Here is a 21,119-nt window from a genome sequence, read left to right on the forward strand (position 1 = left end):
GTCACAAAGGCTACAGAAAAAACTCTCTAATGGAAAACTAAAGCAAAGGAAGCTGCATGGAAACAGCTTTCCCAATGGATATGTTTCAGTGTGTATCCCAAACCTGATGATAAACAGGAATAGGAAGGTGCAGGTATAAATGCACCTGAAGATGTTTCCTCATTGGACTCCAGTAGCTCTAGTTCATCACCTGCATTATTTATTTTTCAGTGCTTCAGGAACAAGATTTCCTTCATGCTTTTCAGCAAAAATTAAATTTATCAGAAAGTGCTACTATTAAGCAGATGTGCCACGTAATTAGCAACGACAAATCCACTTACTTTTTTCTCCTTCTCATGATGTTTATCCTGAGAGTGAGAGGAAGAATCACTTAAACTTTGATCATATGACCTATTAGATCCCCGTTTGCTCTTTTTCTAAAAAGAGAAAATATATTTATGGATAGAGAAAAGGAACCATTTGAATAAATAAAAAGTATAAAGCATTTCAACTGATAAGATGCCTTACTGCTTGAAGAAAAAAAAAAAACACCACACCTCAGTTACTGAAAAACTGACAAATTACTAACCCTAATAAAATTAAGACTATTCAGTGTACACCAGGAAAACAGCCTATCCTTGTATTGACTTTTACACCTCCCATGAATTTGCAAGATACGCTTTCCACAAAGAAATGAGATATGCCACTTTTTAAAGGTTAAAAGATGCTAGGCACATTTTCAAGTTTTTATAACGTAAAACTCATTTGCTGCTCAAATGAGTATCACATGAAGCCACAGTGCTAGCACTGCCACATGCTTGAAAAGCATTGTGAGGTGGCTCTTCTACAGCTTCATGACTTATTATTCAAGTGACCTGTCCGCAATATTATCATTAAAATGGTTTAAAAAACATAGGATACAGAATGCTTTGGTCATATATGCATTTACCAGCAGCAGACATAACTGCTTGTATTTCTGTAATGTTTGAGAGCCTAGTCCAGGACTGCAAAAACTTTATGCTAGGCCAGCGTTCAAAAAGTTTGTTATTTTGTCAGAAGTGAGGTAGCTTGATAAAGACACTTCAGGTCAGTGCTTTGCCAACCAAAGTTTTCAGTGGTACAGTAGATATACACCACCCACCACCTTCAGTAGTAAATACTAAACACCTGTATTTACCAGGCATAAACAGTCACAATAATCCTAAAGAAACACTAAAATACTGAAATGATCTTGCCAGTCTTTACTGTTCTTAACACGACAGCTTCATAATGGAAAGCTAACTAATTGTATGTCAAGTATAGAATTATGTCTTAACCATTAAACTTGCTTTTTAAATAAATATACATGTTCTCAATCATTGCAGCACTGGAACGTTCAAATCAAATGCATAACAGTGTAAGAGCTTGCCTTCACTGCTACGTAATAGACTATTTTTGTTCTTTTTGTATACTGAGCTGAAGTTAATTAAAAAAAAAAAATCTTCGCTTACTAATGGCCTAGAAAACCCTGGCTTATCTTCATTATGAAGCAAACTCATCAATATTCACAAGAGCACAGAGCTAACCTCACCAAGCTTATCTTCTAGAAAGCTAAAATGGTTCACTGGCCCTGTGTTTTTACCTCATTGCAACCTTTTCAAAAGTCACCCAAGTATTCACCTTTTTTAGCAGCAAAAACAAATAATCAGCAAGTTTAACTATACTTGCAGCAATATCTGAGGTTAAGTCTATACATTTTAATTTCCATAATTCAATATTCATAAATAACATTTTTAAAACATCAGTAAGTCCTTCAAGTCCACACACTCACACACGTACACAGAAACAGACATCTGGAACTGTCAAACTGATAAGAAGTGATAGGAAAGACTCCAGAGGTCTGATCCAAAACCTACTGAAATAACTGAGACATTTCAAAGCTTTTTGTTTGCTTGTTTGTTTTTTTTAAAAAAACAAACCTCAAGTCACTTCCTTCAGGTTGTGTTTCAGAGAACTTATATGCAGGGAATATCTATTGGCTACAAGGTGAGAGAGAATAAAAGAAAGAACACTTTTAAAAAAGGAGTAATAGAGTAACAGAAGCAGAAAGAAATGGAGGGCTTCTTTATTCTGTAATATACAGGATAACAAGTAATATTTTCTAGATTATTCCACAATGGACTAAATTCCTAGAAGCCAACTAATCAAACAGCAAAAGAAAACATTACAGGAACTCAATGAAAAAAACACTAAATGTGCATGCTGTTTCTGGCAGAGGGGAAAAACCCACACATCTAGAAAAGTAACCACTTACAAAAACATTTTCAGCTAGTACTTCTGTAACTGTGATTAAAACATTGTTTTAATGAAATACAATCTACTTTCTGAGCTACATGAAAATATTGTTTCTAGTGTTAATAGCAATTCAAAGTGAAAAAATAAGTCAGTGACATTTATTTATAGAATTTAACAAAATACATACCAGTTTACTAAAATGGTATTTACAGTAGCCACAGTATTGGACGTTATCTGCACCATTGCCTTCTTCTTCACAGAGAAGTCCTGCAAACTGTGCACTAAAAATAAACCAAGTAACATTCAAGGAAAGAAATTTTACATCAGTTTGCACCACAATATCACAGCTGATAACATACGGATACTTAGATCTGCATTTAATAGATGAGATATCCACACAAGTGACTTAATGGCATGCGAGCACATAACTGACCTTTGCAGCCCAGTGAAAAGCATGTATGGTTCACATTTTGGCCTGATTCCTTTTTCATAGTCTTTAAGCCACTCACACAAGCTTATAGCTTGAAAATCTACATTTATTACCCAGCTACTCCCACAAATAAACAAACCAAGCAATTCACAATGATTCTTAGCTCAAATTCAAGCCAAACATTATCTATGGAAAGAACACTTTTTAACAAAACCATACTGTAGATCCAAAGAAGAAATTTTTCTGAAATTTCATACATCCTTCTCTGTTTTGCCAGGAAAATTACCTTTTTTTTTAATAGAACTTTAATGATGCAATAAATCAAACCATATTTGGTTTGATTCTATCTTCTTTCTTATATTTAGATATTAGGAAGGAATTCTTCACAGTGAGGGTGGTGAGGTACTGGCACAGGTTGCCCAGAGAACCTGTGGATTTCCCATTCCTGCAAGTGTCAAGGCCAGGTTGGATGGGGCTTTGAGCAACCTGGTCTAGTGGAAGGTGTCGCTGCCCATGGCAGGGAGGTTGGAACTGGATAATCTTTAAGGTCCCTTCCAATCAAACCATTCTATGATACATGATATGATGTTTATTGGTTTAAAAGACTGTAGTAGGTTAATTTCTTTTAAAAAGAAGAAGACAGAAGTTTCCTTGCCTGGGCTAATTATTACCTTATTCTACTACATTTTTTCAAATCAAATTTGCTTTTCAGCATTTGTAATGTTGACTTATCAAAATTTATCAAAACCAACTTAGACTTTGAAAAACCAATTATTCCATTTCTTTTTCCATATCATTTTCATTAGCATAATAATGCAATGTTACAGTCAAAATTATGCACAGGAATTTTTAAATGAAAGAAAAATATTTAAGGCAGCTTTTTTTCATTGATTTTAAAAGCACTTTCCCCTCATTTATACATTATGTTCTAGCACAATCCAGAAATACTTCTTCCTAAATGCATGCACACCTACAGCAGATGCCAACTACACTTAAAGGATCTCTTTAAGTGAAGATTTATCATTTGAAGTTTGCCATACAAAAACAGATGGACTCAAGCTCATTCTTCCTTAGACATTAGTTTTGTTAACCCAGAACTGATACACCTCACCCTGGATCTCTGCCCTCTGTAGTTTTCACATTTTTCCTCCATTTTTTAAATATTACAGAAGTCTCTCAATATCCTCAGTCACAGTACTCTCTGGTTAGATATCATTTTATAGTACACACCTGGCTTTTTTAGAATCAAAAAAAAATCTAAAAACTGGCAAGATAAATAATTTAATTTTGAACCTAATTCTCATTTTCTTCAATGCATTCACTAAAAATAGGGTTTTGGAAGAAAAAAAAAAAAAGATGAAAAAGACTTGTGCATGCATCCAAGTGTTTGAATAAAAAAAGAGATCTTTTCATCCAAACACTTGGATGCATTCATTTTTTCATATCTGTAAGTAATATCTTTACATGTTATGCATGCTTTGAGGAACATAATCTATTTTCACCTTTAAAAGAATTTTGACATTGATCATATTCAATGAAAAAGTAGATACTTATGAAAGAGTAAAACCTGCCAGATAGTCAAGTAATTAAAAGAAAAAAAGAGTTGCCAAGAAATCAGCACTTAAACTACAGAATTATATCCTTTAAGATCTACACAAGACACTCAAAGTATCACTTGATTACACTGAAGAAAATACATTTAAGTAATTTAAGTAGGTGTGCAAATACCACTGCCCTGACTGAGCTCATCATGAAGCAGCATACTAGGGCACTCACAAAACAGATTGGTAAATCCACAGATTATGTAGCTAGACAGTCTGTGTAAATCTGCTATTTATCTATTGCAAAATAGCTTCAGCTGAATTTGAAAAAACAAACAATGCCCGTAAATTTTGGAGTGGAACTCCTTTTGCTTCCTTTTACCTGCTGACACGTGTTTTTATCTAATTATCTAGCGTCTTTTAGAAGTCCATAAAATGAGACAAGCATCTCATGAGCGTAAGCAGATCTAAATATCTTAAAGTGGAATGAATCAGATGGTGAATACAACTGGTTTTCTCCAACAGCTACATATGAAACCTAAATGAACAGTTCAGGATAGACGTGTACCTTTTAGATAAAACCAGTGAGGTGAACTACCTGCAAATATTTGGAAATCTGTACAGGAAGGGGTGAGTCTAGTGCATTTTTATGTATAACTCAATCATTTTTCCCATTGATTTACCAAAAGTAATCATCAAATCAGTTAGCAGGTAAACAAACAATGTCTTCACATTCTCATATCATATAAAATAGCATCTAAGAAAAATACGCAAGACAAAAAAAAAACCACTAAACTTTATTCACAGAAGCACACAGTATTTAATACAACCCAAGGGAATATCATCAAATAGCTTATGCAGCTCACAGCAATGTCTATGCTGCCACTGCCATACTGTTAGTAAACTCTATTACAATAAAGTTAGATATTTCTACACAAAACACTTTACAGAAATATACTAAATAGAAAGTTTATTCATTACATTGTGTGCATTGATTCTTTCTGGAACATCAGAGATGTTAATAATATAATATACTTACCACGTTACGTGAAAAGCTTGTCGACATCCATGTTTATTACATGTCATACAAGCACCAGTGGCTGCTTTACTTTCTCTGCCTTGTTCATCACAAATATAGCATGTCTATCAAAGAGAAAATACTTAACATGATAAGAAGCATAGAAATAAATTCTGTGTTACTCACAGGAGATTCTAGGGTGAGAGCTACTGGATTTTGCAGCTAAGCTTACGTAAGAACAACTTTATAAAAGTCTAATTAAGTTTGTTTGCAAAAGGAGATCACCTGGTAGACACTTGGGACCTATGTAACACTTCAGCAACACTAAGGCAGTACAAATACTAATTTACTTAAATTCTATACCGCTATTCAACTAGACAAACGGTTAAACAGCCAAAGGTTAATAGCATTAGGCTTCAAGATTTTCCTTGCTTTCAAATTTGCGTTTATGTCCTTTTAGGTCGTCATCATTTTCACATTCATTTAACATTACCTGTATTGGTGGCATTCAAAAACATCAAATTAGACTGAGTACCTAATGGTACAAGATACCATACAATATACATGCATATGTCTACAAAATTACACACAGAAAAACTATAAACTTAAAATTTTATGTGTACATTTGGTGTAAAGAATTTTCAGAAGTCTCATAGCATGCTTCAATATTCATATGATGCTCAGTTACCTTTAATTAAATATGGTGTTTAACAGAACTCTGCTTTAATTTCAGTATGACTTGGATAGCCCCATAAACATCTTAGAAACTAATCAAGCAAGAACCTTCTGTAAACAAAGCTTAAATTAGTATATCAAACCCATTTCAACCTCAAAAACAAGCTAAAATGAAAATAACCTGTCTAGTATCTGAAAATGTTTTCATAGTATTCCTGCCAACTTATTTGTTTTACTGGGATACTATGGCAATTTGTAGTATTTTCAAAAACTTTCTCAGTAAAATGGAAGAAAAAAATTAAGACAAAAAGAATTCAAAAATCTTTCTCATTATTCAATCCTTTTTTTTTTTATACACAGCAAATAAACATGGAAACATACTGTATGGAAGCTCACTATTATGCTGGACATCACTACAATATCTCACCAGCATTTCAGGGAGAAACAGCAGGCAAAACTAAATCTCTTTCCATTTTTTACTGTTCTAATTACTGAAATACCATTTAGAGAGATTCCAGCACATCACATTTGTGTAAAATTTAACAATTTAAGAATAGATTTTTAATGAAAGTATCCTCCAGCACTGGGGCAGTCAAGTGTCCATTTTCAAATAACAGAGAACCTTATTGAGGTAACAAACATCAATGACACACTGCTACCTCTGTAGAAATCCCATTACAAGATCTTAGATGAGAAAAGAGAAACTTCCCCCTCCCCCCGCCAAAAAATTTGTCTACATTGAAACTATAACTGACTTATTTCAATTGTACCACAACCTCCCTTCAGCGAGGCAGAGAATGAGTAGAATAAGAAATAAAAAGAATATCAACCATGGGCAGTAGAAAATATAGTTGAAGAAAAATGGACCAAGATACAACTGAAATAAAAAATAAAAAGGGTACAATGCAAAATCAGTATTACTTAGAAAGCCATGAAAATGAGTGACATTCTGAGATCAAAACAGCCTTTTACAGAGGTTTTTAGAACAACACTTAACATGAGATGTCAACTAACTAAAGCATTTTTGTTAAAATGTGAGACTCCAGGGTAGGTAAGTCATTCTTGAATAGTTTCCACAAGACTTTCAAAAAGCATTCAACCCAATAGCTAATATATGCTAAAATCATACCCTATATCCTAACATGTGAAGGATCAGAAAGGGGATAATCCTACTTAAATCTCTGCCTTGCTCCCTTTATACATCAAGGTGGTGCACACAGACAATTCAGTTTCACAGGGTCTGAGACTGCTTTTTAGGTTTCCGTACCATAACCTGACACATTTAGATTTTAGGAACAGATAAGGTCATGATCTATCAACCTCATCTGGGTAACTATATTAAGTGTAAGTAGCTTCAAAAGTAAGGTACCTCTATAAACAGAGAGTTCAACAGACCCATAAAACTCAAGCGTCAGCTACTGTTCTGTTTTTTCAGAATTTCGCCTTAAGATGTGTAATTTTTTTCCTCACTGAGACTCAGAAAGAAAAGCGATATAAGCATTCCATTTAGTAAGGATGTAGGTCCTGTTTTTCAACACTACATACTACACTTAGGGTCTGTGTTTCAGGACCCCTTAAAACCAATTCACAGTAAAATGACTAAAAAATGGTAACAAATGACCAGCTACATTACAAACAAATTTAAAACACAACATGGGGGACTGCCTACACATTTTAACAAGCTCAATGAACTTCTTCCTACAATAGTCATGAGAAGTATAAAGCCTGTTTCCTAATCTTCCATACGAAACAGGGCCAAAGAAAGTTCATTCTCCTGTTCCAACATGGATGGTAAGTTCTCTCTAAAGCTGAGCTTCTCATACTTCTACCTTCTCTTAGACACATGAACAATTCCAGAAGCCTGAGAACCTTTATCTTTCCTTCACAAAGCAGAAAAATGAAGACTTTCATGTGTTTGTAAATCCATGCAATTGCTACATCTCCTTTGAAACCTCTGAAATGTGGAAGTGTAAAACTCTGTGTCCCACCACCTACAGCAGCACTGCTCTTCAGAGCTCTTAACAGAAGAGAGTATTTAGACTTCTCCCAAACTCACTGGAAAACAAGCAAAAAATTACACAAAACTTTTGACTCAGCAAATAAATCTTACCTAAAACACACAACAAATATCTTGGTTTCTTTAATGGCAAAACATACATTTTGCAAAGCTGCCTTTATGTTTCTGTCAATATTTTTCTTTCAAAGATTCAAAACATAAGCCTTCTTTCAAAAGCAAAGACAGAAGGGAAGATGAGGTAAGAAAAATCTTATAAAACAAAAAGTAATTTGAGAAATAGTTTACTCCTAAGAGCTACTCAACAGCATTCCCTGCTTACAGAATCAAACATAGGAGTTGTACAGAAATTTCTCACTGTTGCAGCAAGTGCTGAAATAAGTCTAACAACTGCCTTTACTACTAAGTAGATCAAGAAACTCCAAATGCACTTATTTTTTAATCAGTTCTTAAAAGAGACTCCTAAAAGCAGTGATTTTATTCAATTACCACATACTTTCAAATGAACCTGAAAGAAACAAACAAAGCTCACATAAAATAAAAAGATACTATCCATGCATAACCATCCAGGGAGTAACAAACACCTACTAAATAGGAGAGCAACTACTGGTCCATTTCTTTTTGGAATCAACTGTGTAAGAGCTTTCCTGTTAGTTAATACACTAATCAAGTCATTCAGTGGATGCATTCTGTAATGTGATGGGTTTTATCCCAGAAGCAGGTAAAATTCAGGGAAATAGCTAAATGTCTTTACATTGGCAAGCCTCATGCATTAGTATCTGCTGTGTTTCCTCTTTCATCTAACATTACTTTGCAATATTGCGTATTTCAGTGTTCAAAAAATAAACAAGTGCATAGAAAAAAAATGTGTAAATTAAGTACTATGTCCTGGCAAAACTCTAACTATGTTTGTCTTTATTTTAAAGACTACAGTACAAATTCTCCCTTATGGTAATTTTCATTGACCTATATTTTCCCTCAATTCCATAAGCTAGCATTCTGTATGTATCCAGTTACACACGCAGAATTATTTAGGACTCCACAGGAAATAAAATCTTTCTTAAAATCATCCTATTCCAACCTGAGTTGACAGACAAAATGAAATCAGCACTAAGCCTCTCTAAAAAGAGAAACAACTCCAGTACTTTTTTCCTAATTACATGTTTACATTTGTTCACAACGTGCAACAAACGTTTTAAGGACTGTTTGCCATATCTACTTCTGGAAAAAAAAAAAAGCTTTTCTTTCCCATTTCCTCTCAAATTGACAAAGTTAAACGCTTTACAGAGTTTCTGATCTAAAAAAATGTATCATTTAAATAACCACAATTTCGATTGAATAGCAATGGGAGTAGGGGATGAAATCATTGCAGACTACCTGAAAAGGGAATTAGTAATTATATTGATTTTGGGGGTATTGCTCAAAACCAGCCTACTCAGGAACTGGTGGCAGTTTAGTCACAGTAGTACCAAACTCAGCAGTGGCTACAGATTTATTAAAAAAAAAAAACAACACATCCGTGCTGTTACAATTAGACGGCTGTTGGCAAGGAAGTTAGATTGGCTTCAGGAGGTTTGCTGCAGCAACTACACTACGGGTTTTTCTTTGATTCCCCTGAAATCCACAACTGCTATCTCCCTGAACCAAATAGACCAAGTAAAGACAGCAAAAGCTGAGTTCTGTAAAAGAAGATAACACACACACAAGAAAAAATAATTTGCAGGCTAGGGGTGTGACCCCAAACCTTGAAATTTCTGACACAGGTCTCATTATATTTTACAATATACCGTAGTGGCTTCTATGAAAGTAGTTTTAGGCTGACTGTTAACATTTAAAATAGCCCCAAATCAGAACACCACGAAAACCAGAAAACTAAGAGTTACACAGCATCAGGAACTCTGTCTACATGATCTGTATGGCACTAGTAATCATCTAGTAAGCAAAAAAAAATCATGGTAACTACAGACCAACAAAATGCAATCTGGAATTTTAGTAGGAAAAAAACAACTATAAAACATTTATTTGGAACAAAAACAGTCCAAGAAAGAAGCAACTTTAGTTGTAACAAAAAGGAATTAAAGACTAAAGACAGAGACCAACAGTGGACTTGCGAACAAGTCATATTAAAAGACGGAGGGTACATTTTTTTTGAAGTTACAAGAATTTACTAATCCAATATCAATTACCAACAATGGAAATGGTGCAAGATAAAACAAAATCCAAAGTGCTCTATGAAATTTTTGAAGTACCTTCAGGAAGAACCACTACCAATTAAAAAAAAAAAAAATTATGACCACTATTCAAGGAAAAAAGAGAAAACAGATATGCTGTTGGTCCAGAGTTGAGTAGAGAGAGAAGATAAACTCATCTGCTACAGCAAATCTGTAGTGCTTTGTACCCAAGTGCAAAAATTTTATTACTTCTGCACTCAATCTCACTGTTGCACGCTCATGCCAATGAAGAAGGAAGCCAATAGCGAGGAGCCAATACAGATGCTCAGGTAGTACGTCATGAGCAACCATGAGAACAACCTCGAGTTTGACTCCTGGCTTTTCCGATACACTGGTAAATAAGATGGGCAAAACATACTGACAGCAATTGTGAGAATCTGAAACAGACAAGGAAAAGACAAAAGTCTGGGGAAAAAAACAAGGGGGGGGGGGCGCATAGAATAAATCAGAGGTGTAAACTGGGGGGGCGGGGGGGACGGGACCACAAACAAAAAACAGAGGTCACAGAGACAACGTGAACAGGATTGGTTTCCCTGTAGGAAGAACACAAGAGGTAATGCATGCCTTTTCTTTCTTTCTTTCTTTCATAACACAGTCTATTCCTCTTTTACCTCAGTCTCAACAAAGCACCATAAATTAAAGAAAGAAACTAGAGGTAAAAAGAACAACAAGAGAAAAATATGTAATAAAACTACTAAGAAATTCAAACAGTTTACTGCCTACAGAAGGGAAAATACAAAGGAGGATGTAGTTAAGTCTAGTGAGGAAGAGGTAGCACAAGCGAAACAAGTAGAAAAATTAACTATCAATACAGAATATTAATAAGTTAGTATTACATTGTTTTGATTTTTTTTTTTGCCCCCCCCTTCTTTTTTTTTAAATAAAGTCTGACCACACTTTTTAAAACATTCCATCTCACTGACACTTATTTAGGAGCAGTTCTTCTATAAGCAGATAAACACCTTAAAATTAATACAAAGGCAAAAGTTTGCAAGCCTTTGCGTTAATATATTAGCATGGCTTTTCTTCCTTTTAGAAAAGGTTATGAACATGTTTATGTTCGTATCAGTACTTAAAACAGTAGGACTTAGTGGTAATTAATAATAACATTTCAAATAAGCTGTAATAATATTTTAACCTATGGGAAATATTTCACATTCCTTTGAAAATAAACTGTTATTCAAAGATCATTATATTTTTAATTAACAAAACAGTCCCTAATCTGTAAAAGAATAATGAGACATGGCAGATAACCTTACAGCTTAATTTAATAATACAGCTTTCTTAATTCTTTAATTTATCATACAGTCATAGCAAAAAAAACACACAGCATTACTGCATACATTTATGAATTTTATAAGAAGTGCATTCTAAGAAGTGTGGGTTTAGATCATTAAAGCTCATAAGTTTTAAAATAAATACATTAGATATAGATAAAAAGACACATAATTATACCTTATTATAACGATCATGAGGAACAGACTGCAACACGATAGGTTCCATTGTAGAAACATTTGCAAACTGCACCTCGGGAATGTACAGAGCACAAACCACATGAGCCCAACCTACAAAAAGTTATAATTGTATTTAATTTTAATGTTTTCTAGAAGCTCAAAGGACATTTCAATTATAGCACAAAGAATCTTTTACAACACTTTTTTCCATGGACTATTTCAACTGTTTTGAATATTACAGACATAAGTTACTGAAGTCATGTTTACATTTCATTTTATATTATCCAAAGTTTAGATGCATTGTAATACATTTTTAAGTTTATTCAGTGGAGAATTTATACAAGTAATACTCCATTAAATCCAAATACTAATGATTTATACACACAGTGACACACAAATGGAAAACCAGGTTATTTCTTTAAATTTCTTGGATTAACAGTCATCGCATAAAAGCTATGCAAATTCCTGCAAAAGGGAAATATCGTCTGAATAAACTAGTATTTATGCAAGCATTACCATTATGTAAGGTTTCTGTGTATACCTTTTATTTAAACAAAGTCATTCTAATTTGACTAGACTCCTGTTTTCTTTCTATAGAAAGAAATCCCAGCACACACACTCCCACATCCCCGCTATCAAATCTCTTCTCTTCCTTCTTTAAAGGTGCGGCCAACACATCTTTTCATAGGAATATCAACTGCTATATCCAGTCCTGTTCTAACTCCTTAACTTGGAGTCATCAATGAATGCTTACTTACTTACCATATTCTGCTTTAATATTTCAAGAGGGAAACATTCCTAATTGTCTGACGTTTAGTTGGATGGCAACAAGGGGAAACACCAATTCAGAAAGAAACCTACTAATTTTAAAGTTTTTTTTCAATACTGAGATCCTGAGACTTGTCAGCTTGTTTCAGTGGAGGACAGTTTGCCGTAACTGTAAATTTAGCAGAAGCTCTCTATATAGCTAACCCGACATATAAATATACTGACACTAATAATAGCATTACAAGAGTAATATCGCATAGCACAGAGCAACCTCATCTGAAAGTGAATTTGGTGTGGCTAATCATTTAGTGTGAATTCTGTTCTTTCCCAAGAGGAAAACTAAAACTCTTTTGTCACAAGACCTTCAGTACACCTTAAAAATAATAATTGTGCTTTCCTCCTACCCAGGCTTACTTGTATGCATATATTAAGGACATAAAATGACAGACTTACATAATTAGATAATCTAGCAGTTTATTAGATTAGGTAAGCAAAGTAAATTATCATTGTGCAAATGCATCCCATAATGAAAAACAAAACAAAACAAAACCAAAAAGAATCCACACACAAAACGCACCATACTGCCTCACTGCAGACCTTTTTGAGTTCTGTTTTCATCTTGGATTTTCTCTTTTTAACTACTCTACTGAATTCAAAGTTCCACTTTCTTCACCCAACTGTATTTTGACTCTTAAACTGAGCTAAACATAAAGTGGTACTTACTTACAGTAGTATCACTGAGACTCTGGAATGGTATTTAGTATCTGGAATTGCATACATGCTTTTTATGCTTTTCTTAAAGCACAAATCTTTTCTAGTTGCTTCCAACCGACTGGTGTTCCCCCCTCCCCATTTAGTAAATTTGTAGCTGTAATTTGTATAGAAAATGAAAAGCGCATACACAACTGTTATAGTCAACATACACAGTCAACATAACATGTATCATTCTAGTATTTCATCTGCAACTAAATACAGTATCTTTGTTGCTTCATCATTTTATTCACAAATCATTTGTAGAATTATTCCACATAGAAGTAACATAAGACTAATAAAGGAGTAGGGAAAAGAAAGTATAAACTGCCAACTTGAGCTGCTTTTAAAATGGTTCCAACAGACCATTTTAAAATTATCATTAACAGACAGACTGAAGAAAACTATGAAAACCAGTCTTTTTGTGTTCTCTCCTCTACTTGAAATATCTTCAGGGAATAAGCATTTATAAGGACTTTTCTAAGACTTGCAAACTGCCCTAACCCAGAGTAATCTTACTAAAGATAGATAAATAAATGTTAACATGGTGTTAATGGTCAATATTTATCTTTAAATCTCCTCTCAAAAAATGAACTCAGATAGGAACACCACTCACCTAATAAAGCCGTTAAACCAGTAGCAAAACGACACTGAAATTTTGAAAAAATCCTTCTTCAGTTAGTTACAGATGAACAGATGTCAAAATCTTTTATTTCAGACATAATTAAGCCCGTACTCCAGTTACACTTACTTACAGTGAAAAATTATTACGTAAATATAGAAAATATACCAGAGACATTAAAACAAAAAAAATCATGTACTAAGCCAACTGAAATTTAGGTAAGAAAAGAACTTTCACTACAAGAAACCAGTTTCAGAAATAACTTTAACTGAATACCACTCCATCACTATCAAAAAAAAATTAAACAATACACCCAGAAACCTACAAGCTTAATATATTCTGATTTCCAAAATACAGAGCGCACATCCAGGATAGCTGTGGGCAATAGCACACTGTCATCTTTCATTAAAACAAAACCAGTATCTATATAATGAAACAAATGAAGTACCACAGCACCAATACATTTTTTGAACAAGGGGTCAATAAGCACTCAGGGAATTGAGGACGAGGTACCTTTTCCATTGGTTTCCATCTGGCATCTTTAGATCCCAGATAATCTGACCTTACTGAAAACTCACAACACGTCCAATAAAAATTTAACCATAAGGGAGGTTGCAGCACCCTTATGTTACCAGCCTCAAATGCCTACATTTTAAAAGTAGCCTAACTCCCACACCAGCTCCCACTACGACTCAGAGACCTCATATACAACTGCTTAAATGTTCTTTTGTCCAAAGTATCACCACTGAGGAAATATAAAATTGTCACAAAGCAACACCCAGCTCACCTGGAAGAACTGAAAGAGGCAGAGGTTCAGCAGTTCTCCCTGAAGAAAGAATAAGGAAGACATTTTTCCATAATAAGTGTGGTTAAGGACTGGTTGTCTAAATGTGCTGTGGAATCTCCACCTTTGGAGAACAAGAAGGTCTGTAGACTCCTCCACAAAACTTTTCAACTTAAGGGAGTTCATGAAGATTCAGGTTTACCATATAAGGACCAGGTAGTAGCGCAGGTAAACAGAAAAGGAAGCAAAAAAACATGATTTTTTTTCCTAAGCATCAAAAGACTATTCATTGTTTCCACAAAGAAGCAGCATAGAAGTAAGGACATCTACAGCCAAACAAAGTAAGTGTGATAGCTTTCCTCTGTCTCACTGATGGAAGAACAAGTTACTAGCATACAAACAGACTTGACTTCTAACATTTTCTGCAACTGAGAGGGCTCTTGACTATATAACACAGCGAAAAAATGCCTCCCCCATCCTCCGCTGCCACTTCCTTCTCTTTTACATTACTACTCTCAGGCAGAGCACATAGCTCAGAATCCCAACAGAATAAAGTACCTATTGCCATGTTCAGAGTTGAGTGCCTTTGTCTATTGTTTCTTACTGGATGACAATTGCCTACTTTGTCTGCAGGGATAATGAAACATCCAAACTGTACATATAGCCAATAAAAGAAGCAAGCATTTATGATTTATGATACTTAAGACTACATTAAAATACATACTTTTCAATTAACTCCATCTAAGCCATAAAGACTGCACTGTGAACTTCCTATTCAAATCACTTGCTACATTATTCTTGGGCAGCTATCAACTTGATCAGCAACTATATATCTTTCTCTCTCCCCTCACCCCCTCCCCAATAAAAAAATAATCATTAAACTCAGTCCTTTTGAGCTTTCCCAATGTTTAAGTGTGAAAAATACTGCTGTATACCCATGGTTTAGAGTTTTAAAAAAAAACTCCAGTAGCACTGTTCTACACATTCAGTAATATTTAAAACATTCTCACTAGTTTCTGTTGGAACTGAAATTACTTTTTCACCATTCCTCTTCACCCAAAACACCACACAGAAATAACAACAGGATACTCTGACTTTTCTTAATTGTTCTCCAAACTTAGCCAGGAACTCATGCCATTTTTCAGATCACTTTTTTTTCCAAACGAGTTTATTAAAACCATCTGTATAGACCATATCGTTTACTATTAAATCAATGATAAGCTTCCATTCACTTTGGTTGTGCATGGTTTGCAGCCAAACAACTGGCCACAGATTTATTACTCACTTCTTTTAATTTTACTTATAAAATTCACAGTAATTGCTAACAAACTCTTACTATTCCCACTGAATTGTTTATACTCAATTTACTTTTGCTTTCATCTCCCTTTCAGGACAAGTTTAACCGAAATGGGGCCAGGCCACATATGTTTCTGCAAATGCAGATACTGGCATCTTGCAAAATGTTTTTAAAATTTTCCCAATCCTCAGAATTATTTTTTTTTTTGCCCCTTACTTTACTTACTATTTTTCAGTCTTTGAGCAGGTGGCCATTTGACATATGCACTTTCTCAAAAATAATACTTCTACTAGACGATAATGTCTGGCTTGCTTATTTTAAAATAAACTTGGGCTTTAGCTTAAAAAACAAGAAATTAAGAAATGTATTATAAGGATTCAAATCAGCCATTGGGTTTGCTTGTTTCTGTGCTTTCTTATCAGAACTGCTTTCTCTGAAACAGCTGAAAAAAAAAATACAGCAGGCTACCTAGGCTGGCAGATTCACTGCCTCTTTTGCTTTAAACAATCTAATATTCTACAACAATGCATGGCTCCATCCAGTAATTGTAAAATATCATCAGTTTTTGGTTATTACTTATTAGCAACAACATACTGGTGACAGCCAAATGAAAATTAAAAATATTTACATCAACTGTGCTTTCAAGTCCAGTAACTTTGGGAAATGCTGCTTACCTTTCACCAAAAAAAGAAAAAAATCCACTGTGCTTTCTAAGACAACATCACACAAGTATAGCTAAGACACTTTCCTTTGAAGAGATCTTAGGAAACAACTTCAACCAACATTAAAACAACATTAAAACTACATATAAACCAACTCCAAGATCTACTTTGATAACAATAATGAAAACAGTTTATCTGATATCAGAAATTGGAAATTCATGCTGAAAAGCCCTCAAAGTTTAAATACGTCTTATGAAACTTCCAGCTTTTCACTTGGGTCCTTTTTTATTTTGATTTATCTCTCAGAAAGACATACTACTGAGTTTTGCTGATTTTTACATTTTGTTCTGGCATGCAAAATGTTTAATTACCAGCACAGAACCTATCCGAATTTTACCAATCTTTCACCGAGATTTTTATTTCAGGTGCCTAACTAATTTTTAACTCAGTGAAAACCTAGCAGTATGTACTTACCAGGTATAATTTGAATGTTAATGAATAATGTACATTCAAAGTAACAAATCTCAGGCTCCAGAACCCTAACTGAAAATAAATAATTGATCTGTTATCCCAATGTGACAGAGAACAGGTAATTCCTAACAATTTCACCATCAGCAAACAAAAGATTGTTGCCAACAAAGAACTCTATAACTAGAAGCAAACTCTATCAAAGTAACCTAAAATTAACAAAGAAAACCCAGGAAGATACACAATACACAGTACATTATCCATTTAACTAAATTTTTGCTTTTACAACTACTGTTTAAGTGTTCAAAACTTGATTCACAAGCACTTCCACCGTAAATAAATTCATAGTACTTTTAAATCATCTTCCACTGCCAATTTTGAACCCTTGCTTTCACAATCTTTTACTTCATAATAAAATAACAGCAACAGACTTATAATCCACCCTACCATTCAAATCAAGAGAAGTCCACCTATAGCTTGTGAATTAACAGACACAGAGTAGGCACTATGCTAGGGCTGCATCCCACAATCAATGTTGAAGCTGTGCTGCAAAGCAGTAACAGACTGTAGAGGCCAGAATCAGTCACACCAAGATCCAGCCATAGTGCCAGCCTGGTCCCACAAGAGAGCTCTGGCATGTCATCACCAGCTCCTAACTGTGTACCAATTCCAGAGTAAAATTTGTCTATGTGTTCTGTGTAAGTTCCTGAAGAGTCCTTTACATCTCACTAAGGAAATGTTACTTTATTTATAACTACAACTCACTCCTAAACCAAGTGAATGTATTATTCTGGCATAGAATAACCTTTCTTTGTTCAAATGTTAGTTTCCTATTACGGTTGCTCCAGGTTGCAATTTAAGGATACACCTCAATCCATTTCAACTGTTGGCTGTCACTAAAAGGTAAAAGTCTCACGGTACTCTTCACTTTCAGCTGTACATCCTTGCCCTCTCCCTGTAGTATAAGCTTGCCATACAGCAGGGCAGATAAAACTTTATTCACTTGATTACCAAACTTGTGGGAAAACAAAAGTTTACCTTCCAGTAAGACGAGTAAATAAGTTGATGCAATCCACACTGAGGTCGTATGATTACCATACGCAAAACCACCACTGCAGAAACACCCCGTCATGGGAAAACCACAGCCCACTCCTTTCAGCAGAGGTCAATAGCTGTCCTAGATTACGTGAAATGCACCCTCAGTTTCCACAACTATCAGATCTGCTGACTGACCCCAAGACTCAGCTCTATCCCACTCTGAAAGGTGAATCCAGCAAAGATGTACTTAAGATTGTTACTGTTACTATTTGCCAGAAGGCAAGATGAAGTACTATTTTAGACCTTTAGCTAAGTGTCTCTTCATTAAGGCATTCCATACACTTTTTTGTTTTGATCCTAATCTTCCTTTCCTGCAGAAAAGAAATCTGTCAGCTTAAGTTACTGTCTTTTGCTTACCCTAGTAAATACAGGTTTAGAGTTTGCTATAGTTGAAATAGTATTATTCACTATATTGTTTGATCCACTCTTTTCAAAGTCATGTAAAAAGAAGGAGCTCGCACTAATCGCTAGAGCTCTTGCCACTGTGGTTGGCAGTCAACCTTATCATTGGTACACAGAATGAAGGGACAATTTCTGTTAAAAAAACAAATACTGTTTGTCTATGAAGGCTTCACCCTACAGAGTCCTACTGTAGAATTTCACCAGACTCCATTTATCAAAATTTGTTCCTCAACTAAAGAATTGGTACATTAGAAAATACACTTTGGATCATCATTCAGCAGCACAACAAATAGTTTGTTTTTGAAACAGCTACAGATTACATTCCACTGGTCCGCTGAGTAAGGTAATAACTTTAATAAATTTTATCTGGTATGCTATGGCATTCATGAGTCTCTTCACCCTCCCTGAAGAAATTCTTTTATACAACAAAAGGAAGAAATGTCATAAATATTTATCTGAAGCTCTAAACATTTTTTCTAGTTATACATTATGATTACTAGCAATATAAATCATAAATATACAATATAGCTTGTATGGTAATATGTATGTTTGTATTAGTAAAATATTTTAAATTGTTTATCAATTTTTAGGGTCTTTCCCAGAAAAAAAAAAAATACACATACAAGCTTCTGCAAATCTGGAACAGAACATTTGTAGGTAAGCACTTCTTGCAAAATGTATACACCTGAATGTGTACGTATGACATTATACATACAATCCACATTCTTAGACATTAATACCAAGAAAACTCATCAGAACAGTAAATCTGATGGTGAGAGCTGCTGACTCCAATAATAGATGTTTTTATAGACTTGGGAGATCCCAACACTAACCCAAGCAATGGGAAGAGGGCCTGGACCATGACATAAAACCACTGCATTGTTAGCTGGCCTTTTCCCAAGCAGCTGCATGAAAGAACTCTTGGTGAAAAGTCACACAAAGAATGCTGTTACACAGCATTCCTGATCATCATCCAGTGGAATCAGATTTCAAAGTAACAACTTGTACGGCAAAATCAGGCCTTTTAGGCTTACAGAAAATTGTGGACAAAGATTACTGTAAGAAAACTATTTAAATTGGAGATGGACAACATTAGATATAACTGAACCATTTGCTTAAAAAACAGACTGCATACTCAGCACTACGAGAAGATAAAAGAATTGGGATTCAAAAACTATAATCAGTTCAAATTGTCATGATTTTATTTCCTCCTCACTGAGGGTCAAAAACCCAAAGGAAATTATTGCAACAGTTAAGGAAACATTACTGAATTGAAAAGGCCCAAAACTGCCAAGAGCCAACAGTTCTCAAGTATCTTCAAACAAATGCTCACTTGTTGCTTTTCTGGTTTGGAAAAAAATGCGTTTCTATTATGTCCAACTACTAATCCACATACAAAATACAAAGCTAAAGAAAAGTTCATCTCTCTTTCAATAGCCTTCTTACACAAGACAGCAAATCAATAAGCAACTCATATCTCTCTCTCTCTCAGTTTTTCTCGTTTTAAAACACTGTTGTATTGTCATGTGTTTAAAACTACAGTGGTGTCCCTAAATGAACATGAATACTAAATTTAGCAAGGAATTCTGTCAATAAATATATTCAAAGAGAAAAGTTCCTTTTTCAACTCAATCCTACTATTCTACTGTTAGTATCAATAAAAAAAATAAACTAAAAACCAGTAAATAACCGGACAGAATTTATGGAACTGTAGTCTCTGAACGCTGAAAAAGTCCTAATGTTTATGTAAAAACAAATTCCACAAAGTCCACATATAGGGAAGACTATTTTTTCTTCACAAAATTTAACCACAGAGGTAAGACAGTCACAGATATTAGGCAGCCAAAATATTAAAACTTACTCAAAGCTTATTCCTAAAATTTCTGACTATCATCCTGATCACAAAACTATACAAAGTCCCACTACTCTTAACAAATTAATTAAATCAAATGTCCAGCTAAATACAGTCAACTCTTAATAATCCTTAGTACGGTCAACTAACAGATAAGCCACACCATGGATATTCATCCAGGCTACAATCTGCTAAATCCAACTGCATTGTTTCCAAGATCTGTGCAAGTGCAGGAGCAGAATGACCATTTTCACACAGTGTGAAAATTGAACAAACACGTGCAATCAGATCTTAACTGCTTCTGTTCAGGGTCAGTTCAGGTCTCTGACAACGGAAAGCACAAGAGGGACACTGAAGCAGACTAGGATGTATTCCACTCAAATCCAGGCAGAATTATCTCTTTGGGGTTGCTACAAGGCTCCAATTACAGTGACAGCAGCCACCATCACCAAGTCAAGAACAGGTAGACATCTGTGTACTCTCCAGTGTGCCAAAAAAGGTTATGAGCAACAAAAAATGCCATTTCCACTTGGTGCTTCACATAAACTCTTTAGTCCTTCCAGATCCATGCACACTAGCAACTTGGTGCAGAACCATCTGCATGAGTTTCCAACAGTAAGTGGAACGTTTCCACAACACTGTCTAGAAACCACTTGGCTAGTACAGTCACTATCACCCAGGATAACTGAACTTCCCTATCCCACTCCACCTCCAATAACGCAAATAGCCAAGACGTAATAACCCAAATAGCCAAGGGTTAACTATGGCGATAATAATAGTCAATGCCTCAAAAATGTAAA

General features: G+C 34.7%; 1 protein-coding gene across 1 annotated transcript in view; it reads right to left on the reverse strand.

The window, feature by feature from the left end:
• Nucleotides 1-320: 320 nt before the first annotated feature.
• LOC104158229 (protein AF-10-like) overlaps nt 321-21,119 on the reverse strand; it is a gene marked incomplete at its 3' end in the record, with an annotated part of 43,564 nt that continues 22,765 nt past the window's right edge. The window contains exons 4-7 of the mRNA XM_009695818.1: nt 11,618-11,727; nt 5,264-5,367; nt 2,441-2,534; nt 321-416 (exon numbers count right to left, since the gene is read on the reverse strand). Coding sequence (XP_009694120.1) covers nt 321-416; nt 2,441-2,534; nt 5,264-5,367; nt 11,618-11,665 — 342 coding nt within the window. The remainder of the gene's footprint in view (nt 417-2,440; nt 2,535-5,263; nt 5,368-11,617; nt 11,728-21,119) is intronic.

The sequence above is a fragment of the Cariama cristata genome, unplaced genomic scaffold (assembly GCF_000690535.1).
Source record: "Cariama cristata isolate BGI_N322 unplaced genomic scaffold, ASM69053v1 scaffold35932, whole genome shotgun sequence".
NCBI classification, from domain to species: domain Eukaryota; kingdom Metazoa; phylum Chordata; class Aves; order Cariamiformes; family Cariamidae; genus Cariama; species Cariama cristata.